This window comes from Pterocles gutturalis, unplaced genomic scaffold (genome assembly GCF_000699245.1).
Source record: "Pterocles gutturalis isolate BGI_N339 unplaced genomic scaffold, ASM69924v1 scaffold12311, whole genome shotgun sequence".
Lineage (NCBI taxonomy): Eukaryota > Metazoa > Chordata > Aves > Pterocliformes > Pteroclidae > Pterocles > Pterocles gutturalis.
This window is the reverse complement of record NW_010105574.1, coordinates 42,840-53,152: the sequence shown is the minus strand read 5'-3', so window position 1 is coordinate 53,152 and position 10,313 is coordinate 42,840. Positions and strand designations below refer to the sequence as shown.

At 42.5% G+C, this 10,313-nt stretch overlaps 1 protein-coding gene across 1 annotated transcript in view; it reads right to left on the bottom strand.

The window, feature by feature from the left end:
* Positions 1 to 1,633: 1,633 nt before the first annotated feature.
* Positions 1,634 to 10,313, bottom strand: part of FAM65C (family with sequence similarity 65, member C) — a 30,598-nt gene continuing 21,918 nt past the window's right edge. Inside the window, 9 exon segments of the mRNA XM_010087448.1 lie at positions 1,634 to 1,734; positions 2,867 to 2,957; positions 3,900 to 3,983; positions 4,227 to 4,429; positions 5,534 to 5,692; positions 5,860 to 6,021; positions 7,203 to 7,311; positions 8,064 to 8,196; positions 9,056 to 9,195. Coding sequence (XP_010085750.1) covers positions 1,634 to 1,734; positions 2,867 to 2,957; positions 3,900 to 3,983; positions 4,227 to 4,429; positions 5,534 to 5,692; positions 5,860 to 6,021; positions 7,203 to 7,311; positions 8,064 to 8,196; positions 9,056 to 9,195 — 1,182 coding nt within the window.

Genomic DNA, 10,313 nt, shown 5'->3' with positions numbered 1-10,313 from the left:
CCCTTGCGCTTTCCCTTTCCCCCTTCTAGGAAAGGGGAAGCGAGGGAAGAGTGCCCTGGGGAAGCAGAGAATCTACTAAAGTCAAACTTCTTTCCCCTGCTTTTAAATCCACGAGTTAAAAGCAGAAGTACAGCACAGAAAAGCAGCCCCTGAAGTTTTACTTTGCCACAGAACAGCCCAACCTAAAGAGGGTGGTCCTGCTACTCAGAGCTCATCAGGAAAGACCTCAGCTGTATACGCAAGCTGCACTGTCCCACACTAAATACCAACAGCAGGACAGTAACTCAGCCCATTGCAACAATACAAGCGTGAACTCTCCCAGACGGAGTACAGCAGTGGGTGCATGGCACACAGCAGATGGAGCTAAGGTGTGTGTCAAGTAAGTACCTAAATTCCCTTTGGGGGTTATTGCCTTGCGCCTATCCCCACCGCTACAGGCCCACCCGAATAAAGCACTTGCAGGAACTTGTCTCAAATGTTTTATTAGAATTTTAGAAAACAGTATGAAATCCAACAAATAAATACTGAATAGAAAAGTAGTATTTATATATAAAAATATATACACACAAGCCAAACCCTTTCAAGTATTTCACCTGAAGCGGGGGTTATTGCCTTGCGCCTATCCCCACCGCTACAGGCCCACCCGAATAAAGCACTTGCAGGAACTTGTCTCAAATGTTTTATTAGAATTTTAGAAAACAGTATGAAATCCAACAAATAAATACTGAATAGAAAAGTAGTATTTATATATAAAAATATATACACACAAGCCAAACCCTTTCAAGTATTTCACCTGAAGCCAGGCTTCTCTTTATGGCTGCCCTCCTCTAAGTAAGTGTTGAGTAAGGAGCCTGACACTGGGTGTATGACTAGGAGAAGTCTTGTTCTATGACTAAATGAATAAATTTAAAAAACAAAAACAACACAAAAACCAGAACAACTTATACAGAGCTGTCCATATGTCAGTCAGACCTGCACATGGCAAACACAATCCATACCTTGCGGTTGTAAACTGCTGAGGATATACACTCAGCACGTCAGTCCTTGCTTGAACCTGCCCAAGTTGCAACAACAATGAAGAAATTGGCTTCTGAAGTAACAAGCTTTCCTTCTGCAACCAAATTGTACAAGAAAAGGAAACCACCAAGCAATGCCACTAGATTTTTTCTAATGTATGTAGCAGTTGATGTAAACAATCTGTTGGCTGGTAGTTTCTAGATGGACTGTTGGAGAGCAGTCATTTCTGTTCTTCAAGAAATGCCAAATTAATAAAATACTTTCTGGGAGAATAGATCATATTTGACTGACAGCTTGAGCAGGGACAGATAATGCCAGGGAGATGGGATATTAACCCAAGTGACAGCCTGGTTCCATATTCTAACAGACCCTCATTTTTATTTGTCCAGCACTTGATATTTCATCAGGTGCTAAGAGACAGTGAGAAAATGCGTATTCCAGCCTACTTGGTGCAGACTGCAAACTCTCCCCGCTTCGGCAACAAGCCTGTCCTCTGTCGGTGTGCAGCATGTGTACAGCAGGGCGTGAGTAAACCAGACACTGAGCCCCAACAACATCCTCAGGTACCCAGACGTGGCTGTGAGGACAATCTGATTCAGCTCCTCATACTCCACTACTAAAATACTGTGATTTCTATTTCAGCCTCCTGTTGTACAGTTTCTCTTAATTCACAGCAAATCCTGTCCATTTTCTCAAAGGCTTGCCGTCCCTTCTCACCTGTGGAGAAAGAGAAAATACATCCCATGCTGAGGAAGAGAAAGCAGTTAGAAACACCCTGAGAAATGTGATCCTCTAGAAATACTTCTGTTGTGGCCTTGTTTGGAACTGACCAGAACTCTCAGTAGTGACAAACACATCTCCAAGGGAAGAGTTTTCCAAAAACTGTTAGAAGCCACCATGGAAAAGTCAGGCCTTCTGTAAACATTTCCACATGAGTAACGATTTGGAGCATCACCGTTGGACATCTTGTTTTGTAATACATGTGAATGGGAGTGTTTCTGGGAAGCAAGTCTGGAGTTCCCCAGAGCTGAGCATGAATCAAAGTAGTTTTAGGAAGAACAAAACAGGGGAATTACTGTCTCCTACGTAAACTGCCTCTCGAGCAGCTGCATTTCAGATGTTCAGCCCAGACACTTCTCTTTGCCCTCAGCAAAAGTACAAATACGCGACAGCAGCAAGTTGGGAACGCTGACATTTTCATTAGCAGCTCGACTCCACTGTCGATGTACTGAATTCAGGTGAAGTAACAGGTAATGAACCAGGATAAAGCTGGTTTGTTTGTACTCTCTACCCTGCCAGTATTCAGAGTGGAACCATTTGAAGAACAGGAACATGAAAATTAGAAGTAACGGGTCAGTTTGCAGGTGGCTAGAAAAGCTTACCAGACCCGAAGAGTCTGTTGTTCTGAGATATATAAAAGATCTTTAAATCAGCTTGCTCAGCTCAGAGCTAGAAGAGGCTTTATTGTCATCTGCCAGGTTCAAATGTCCTTTTGCAAAATCTAGGAGGAGAAAATTGCTGAATTGCTGAGGCCAGGACTGCTGTTAAGGAGCACTCCAGCAGCACCGTCAGCACTGTCAGTACTTATCTGCCACCTTTGTAAAAAGTTTAGTGGTTCTTAAAGCACTTTATCCTACAGTAATTGCCTTGGTCTGGTTCTGCAGACTTTAATGGGAGCTTTCCATTATTATATGTGATACAAAGTTTATCTTAATGATGTGGAATAGCTGTTGGGAAAAATATTTCCATTGTCCTTGATGTGCTCAGGCTGAACTTCAGGCCTGTTCCGAGTCTGCACTATTTCACATTATTTGACAATCTGTATTTTAAAGTCGTATGAAAGACTCACCAAAGGAAAGTGTTGTTTCCCTGGCTGCATTCCTAACCTCCTCTGTCTCCGACTGGCACAGGTGGGCAACCTGCTCAATACTCTCAACACCCTGTTTGAGAAAAGAAAAATTTGCAACAATAGCTTTTCAGCAAGCGTTCTGATGAACATTTTTTGCAAGGCAGGCACAGACACATTCACTCCCATCTCTTCCTGCATCTGAATTCTATTGTGGCCTTTATCTTCTCCCCAACATACCAGCTTGCAGTTAATTTTTCTGAGCATGATCAAACCTCTGCTGCTTTCTCTCCTCTTTCAGGGCATGAAAAAGTACAAAAGTTCCAGGGTACAGGTCACTGCTGCAGTACCGCTGCATCAGCATAAACCGGTCAGGACCTTCACCGAAAGAGTTAATGCAGGTGGTGCATGGGCAGCAGAAGCTTTGAAAATCGACTGTGAGGCTCTGATGTGTTGGGCCCCTCTGCGAGTACCCTTTGTAGAAAGGACTCACAATAACCCTGTGTGTGCAAACTAACTTACTACAGACTTGTGGCTGTTGGAAAGCTTTAAATCTGTTCTGGCAGTTTCTTATAACAGCACTGCAAATACTATTTTTATTTTCTGTCTATAATCAGCTATTGTTAAAAAAGATAAACTGATTTAAGTTTTTCTAGTTAAAGCTTTAGAACGGACCCCATATATAGCTGACTGTCATTGGATGTCACCGGATGTCCCCCAGTCAGACAGTGGCTGTTGTCCCTCACCACTGAGAATCCTGTACGGGTTACAACACATCCTTTCTGCCATTGTACTGTGCCTGTCACAGCAAACCCAGACACTCCAGGATGCCTGCAGCTCCCTCTGCCTGCTGCCTTTTGAACAATGGCATTAATAGTCTGGAACCCCAGCAGCCAAAGAATTTATTAACTCCACATAGAAGGAAGCTGTAAAACTAACCCTACCAGCTGAAAAAAAAAAAAAAAGCTCGATACACTTTTGCATGTAGCAGTTTTGGCCCAACACGCACAGCAAAAGTAGAGCTGTAAATACTTACTCTGAGGTTTTTAAGAGCCAAACATGCAGCTTGCTGAAGTCTTACATCACTGTCAGCTATAACATCAGTGTAAAAAAAGAGAGCCTGAATGAAAAAAAAAGAAAAAACTCAACATTATGAACTCAAGCGTAATCAAGCACTCGGAGTGACACCAGCCCTGTTTTACCTGTCTGAAATTGAATAAAGGAAAGAGACAAGTCACTGGAGCACTGATGTCGTTTGGGTTCTGGTTAACAGGTCAGTGAAGTGCGGTGAGGACAATAGTGCTATTCTAAGATAGAACAAGTTCCATGTATTTCAGCATCGATTTAGAACTGCAGGCTTTACCTTGTCCCTGAAGTTCTTGTTTGCTGCTGCACGGGAGAGGCAGGATGTGGCAGCTTTGCTGACGCGGTAGTTGTCGTCTAGCTGTAAAATCCCAAGTAGCCGCAAAGTCTGTGGTAGAGGTTGGAGTTTGTTCAGTCGCTTTCCTTTCAATTTTTTAAGAGTCTTCAGCCGTCCGGGGCACTGCAGCTCCTCAATGAGCATTACTGCAAGTGAAAGGGTTCAGCTTGGCTAACTGACAGATGAAAACTTTATCAAGAGAAGACAAACTCCTCTCGAATTCAGTCTCCTTTAGCCACAAGGAGTTTTTCACACGGCTAGTAAGCCAGTCAAGCATGGGAGGAAGCAAATCAGGACAACTGCCACTTTGACCGTCCTGTCTTCCTTCCCTCTCACTGTTTCATTTCCTCCTATGCCAAGACTGTCTGACAAATGGAGCAGAGATTATTATCTCACAATACGAGTTCACAGGATGCAGTGAAGCCCTGCTCCTTTTAGGATCGAGTACAACATACAGTGCAAAAGAATTCCGGCACCTTTGGACATTAGGACAAGCAGTCTGGTCCTACAATAAGGAAAACACGATCGAGCAAAATACTTCTAAACATCCCTGAAAGATCTTGCTGTACTGGTCAAAGAGAAAACCCTCTGTCTTTTAAAAAATAAGAAATCGGGCACTGGATTTGCAGTTTCAATTTGAAGAATATTCCAGGTCTTTTTCACTGACTAGCAATGCACAAGATGAGTCATCCTCATCAAAATAAGACTAAAGATGCAGCCAATGTCAGGACTATTTTTAAAATATTTTTTTTCTAATACAGACTAAGTTTTAAAGTATTTTCACATGTTGGAGTAGGATTCAGCGAGGCACTGGCTACCTCGTGCTAGAAAATGCCCGTTAGTAACCTCTGAAATTTTATTGCTGTTATCTGTGTCTGATTACAGCTGCAATAGTCACACAAAGCTCCAGACATTTACTCGGTCCTTGAATCCAGCTGTAGCTTGCTGCCAGCTTTGTTTCTGCTTTAACTTTAGAATGCCACAGAACCCACTTTTTAGGGCACTTACAATAAGCCCATCCTTCACACCTCTGTTTTGTTTCTACCCAGCTGGATATGGCAGTCAAGCATGTCTTTCCTGTTCTAATTAAACTTGCATGGTCACAAGGGGAATTAACATGGCAACAAATTGGCAGCGCAACGGCTGGGCTGTTTTCTGCTCTGAAAGTCTCTCTCTGATAGTAACCTGGCGAGCAGCGGCCAGCTGCTGGGCTCATGGGCTCAAGCAAAGGAGCCAAGCACCACCATTACCTTCCTTAGCAAGTTTTCCAAAGTGTTTCTCCAGGCTGGTGATGTGGTGTTTCTCCAGGTAGCTGTAAAACTGGAATAAAGTAACCGGTCCTGCTGGGAGGTACTGGGAGGGGAGCAGCCCATCACAGGTGAGGATCTGCTCTAGCAATCTCTGCAACACTGGAAGTAACACAGAAAAGAACAAACGGGAAAATGAGGGTTTGGTAGATGTAAGCTGCTTAACACAAGAAAATAAGAGTTTTAGTTTATTTTTAAAATGCACAAGTACAATTTTTAGCTGTGCGGCAAAATGAAACCAGAGTGGCCTTGTGTTCAAGGACTGGTACCTGCTTCTAATTGACCCGGGTATTTTTCCTTCACTTTGAGCGTCAGTGTGTATTTTAGTGCGTGACGGAATCTTTCTGCTGAAGCAAGCAAGATGCTGCCAGGCTCTGCAAGATCACTCCAAATTTTCAGATAAAGCTTCTTCTTTTTATTCTTCTGAATAACTGAAAAAAAGTCACATTTTAGAACGTCAGTGAGCTCTACCGGATTTTGGATTTTACATGAGAAATCAGGCACCAGATGGCACATCTAGAGATGTGTCAGCACAACTTGCATTTGCATTATATAGATGGTTTTGTTCAAAGCTAGAGGTTTTCTGCCAGTATTTTAACATCTGCAAGCACTGATTTCACCAAGCCTGGGCTGAGCTCCTAAACTGTCATTATGAGACCTAAATGAGACGCCTAGCAACTCTCCTGCCTCTCATTATTCATTTTATCCCAGCATCTGAATCAAGTTGCAGAACTTTTGTGAATTTAACTGTTTCCACTTCTACCAGCGAGAGATGTGCCATTTCCAAGCGTTCTTGAGATCCTGTCTTACACACCTTCACAAGTGGGGAGCTCTGAACCGCAGTGCACAGGCTGAGGCAGGCTTGCTTTCATCAAACACTTCAGGAGAGCACTTGAAGCAAGACCCTGTGGTTTCTCACACCCTATCATTTCTCACTCTTACCTACAGAGATGTTGAACTTGTGTTCTGCATTTAAGACTCCTACCCTTTCCTCGTTGCATTGTGCCAAAGGCCCGTCGGAGCCTTGCTCCAAGGAACAGTTTATTCTCACATCCTTCAGGATAAAATCTGACAGCAAATCCTTCCAACTAAAATTTGCATGCTTGCTGCTATATTTACCAAGATGAAAACAAAAGCCTTCAAAGTCTCCCGTTGTGCCTTTATCACTTTGTCATATCCAACAGTCAAGGGAAGAATTTAGTAGTGGGAAAGGCCTGAAATGGGAAAAATTGCACACCAAAGTCTTCTTGCAAACGTGTACAGAATGTGGGCTGTTTGCTTACTAAGTAGAGGCACAGATATAAAAGAGGATTTTATTAGGGCTATTCTGCTGTTCTTTGGCTGCAAACTCTTATCTATATATCCCTATTTCCAAGACATACCAATTCCGCTACTATTTCTTTGAACCAAACTTCAAATCTTTTCCTTCCTTGCAGGGAAAAAAAATAAACCTTGAGCCCTGCTTTTTCTAAGAACTTCGCTAAGAGCTCTTCTAATTACATGATTGTTTGTAAGGAATTTGTCTAAAACCTAATGTGTCTGGGGAAGTTCAAGCAGAGTTACCTGTACCTCTCACATCTCTGGCATGCCTTGGAATAATGCAGTTACTCACTTTCTTCGACAGACATATCCAAGACATCCCCCAGGACTCGTGTCTGCTCCGATACTTCTTCCAGAATGCTCTCCTGGACAACATGGGCTACATTTGGTGACCTCAGTTTCTGAAATGCAACAGGTTTATCTTAGTAGCTGGAACAAAGGCAGTATCAAGCTCGAGATGAATGAGGATTTGTTTCTTAGAATCAAACTTCTAAAAATCAGTGAGAAAACACCAGCTGCTCTCAGACGGCCTCTTTTCCCATCACAGCGTGGACAGGTCCTGTCTGAGTGGGAAGCTGCTCAGCAGAATAGGATGAGTAAATCACATTGAGCTGGAATAGGCTGTCCAGCATTTGGCATTCTTCTCTGCCCGGTCCATCGACAGCTGTGTGGCAGATCAATGCTAATAGTTACACTGGCCTCTGCTGCCCGTCCTCAGCAGAGGACGATAATGTGTTTGAGCACTATAATTGAAATTAATTGAGGAATGAGGTCTCAAAGGGAGATAAGAGCTCTCTCTTGCCCTACATGCCACCATTTTCTAAGTAGTAGCAGTTTTTTATTCATTAAAAAATTGATCACCTGTTAACTGATAAACAATTCAACCCAAACCTGTCCTACTGCATCAGCAGCCTGCTTTCAGCACACAGGTATTACCTAGAGCTTCAGCAAAACTCAGAGGCTGAAAAAAAAGCAGCAGAGTTTTGTATGACACGTTCTGTGCATACACATATATACACTGCATTTTTTTGACTCAATTTCTACTCTGAGTCTTTGTGCTTTTATAAGAGAACCAGCTACATATTCACTTTTGTCCATAATCAGAATCAACAGTCACAACCAGCACCCTGGAAACCCATAGGCTATTCCTTACCTGCAGAAGACCTTTGCACAGCTTCAGATGAGTTATCAAGAGTGTGTCCAAGTTGTCATCACCAGTAGTTACATCTCTTGTTTCTGTTCTCGTGTCACAGCTCAGGGACTGAAGCGTGTTGTCATTGTATGTGCTGTTGAGATGAGGGAAAGAGGAGTTAAAACATTACCTCATCACCAAATAAACATGAAGATGTGCAGTCTCAATACTGGCCTTCAAGCAAGTTACAAAAGTACAAACCAGAAGGCATTTAAGCAATAACAGCATTTTAAATCACATTTATAACACTTCTGAAAAACACAAGGACTTTATTTATAAAACTCATTCCAAAACAGTAATACCAGATCAGCAGATCCCACAGAATCCCATTTTGGAGAATCAATACTAGGAAAAGATGCTTCCAGATAACGTGAATTGAGTTGCTGGTTTATTTGCAGTGGGTGAACTGCAAAGGCAGCACATGGAACAGACAAACCTCTTGGTGCTCTCCCAACCCACTGATACTGGCAGTGTAGTAAGGTCAAGCTCGTAGCTCTGGAATATGAGTTTCAGTGCTACACAACTTGTAAAATGCAAAAACTGAGTTCAAAAGAAATAACAAGTAGAAGAGCTCTAAGTTATTCGCAGCTCTCTCCCTCGCTAGTGCAGAACTGTTCAGCATTGTCCTGATAAGCCCCTTTCCTGCACTCTCTTTCCAGCAGCCCTGCACGTGAGGCTTTCCATCACACCCTGCAGGTATTGTTCTGCAATGGGTTCCACAAGTTCAGTTTAAATTTCCTGACATTTCAGTCTGGTGGGTACTCTGAATTATGAAACTCAGAGTATTAAAAAAAAAAAAAAAAAAAATTGGTTCCTATCCTGGCTGTTGGTACCAGCAGCAGCTCTGCACAATTACGACTTTGCCAAGTGCAGTGTATTGCTAAGCGTGCCTGGGCTCAGCCCTCCTCACCCCTTTCCCTCGTCCCCTCTCAGGAAGAGCTGCAGGTACGTACCCGATACTGGCTGTTCTTACACTTCCAAATAATGAAAGCTCATCAGCGCTGCAGTCAGTGTTTAAAAAGTCAAAACTTTCCAGTACTGTCTCCACCATTAAGCTTTCCATAGATGAATGTTTGTGAGGAAGTGGCTTTAGCTGTTGATGGAATAGAGGAAAAATATTGATATTTGTAGTTATCAAGCCATTTTGCATGAGTTCTTTGCTGTTTTTCAAACCAGTATATATATATATATTGATATATTAACTTAAACATATTAATAACAAATCAATTTGCTTTTCTGATTTCATTCTTAACACATCAGGAAAGTTAGCTCTTGGTACATCACTCTGATCCCAAAATAATGTTGCTAATTAAATTCAAAATATGCTTCAGTAATTTAACCTGTCTGTATTCCTTATTGGCTTTCCATGCCTGCTAAGGCTGGTATGAGAGCTGATTTTCTCTGCATCTTCTGCCATTACTGCAATTTTCACTTATTCCCCGTTTCAGAGCTAGAAGCAGCAATCTTAGGGGTCTGCTGCATTCCAACACAGCATCCAAGAACTTCAATATTAATAGTGGGTTTCATGGAGCCACTAACTTTCTCCCCCTTGGAAAGGCTGCTTTGAGAGCACTTGATTTGTTTTTTTAAATTTTTTGTTTTGAAGTGGCTGCACTGGAATAGGAAGTCAGTGCAATTTTGTTGATGTAATTTATTATCCCAGACCTTAGATGAAGTCTTACAGTATCGTATCTCCCAAGTCTGCACACTGGCCCCAGGTACTACAATGCCACCAAATTTGCAATATAACCCACTGCTTGCAGAAAGCTCTTCTCCAGAACCTTTCCTCTAAAGAAATAAATGTTTTCAGCATGATATGACTCGTCAGACAGACTGAACTGCCTGCAAAATCCAGGTGATCCTCGAGAAACATTAGATTTGATGAACTGATGCAGTCATCTCAAGGTATGCTAAATCTGAAAAACATCAAAAAAAATTGGAAGCAAACCAAAATGCAGAGGCTCTGACACACAGTTCAGATTTCCTTAGCTCAGACTAGTTTGCACATTGACTGCGTGCAGCGTCTTAATTTATTTTTCCAGAATCCTGATCTGCGCACAGGGTTTGAAGGCTGTCTCTGGTAGATGCTGTGCAACAGCGTGCTCCTGTTCGCTCTCAAGGCTGCCTTTTCCAAGGACTGCCTGACCTCTGGTGGCCAAACTGACTTTTTGGGAACATGCCATCGATACATCATCAAGTCAAATCCACCCC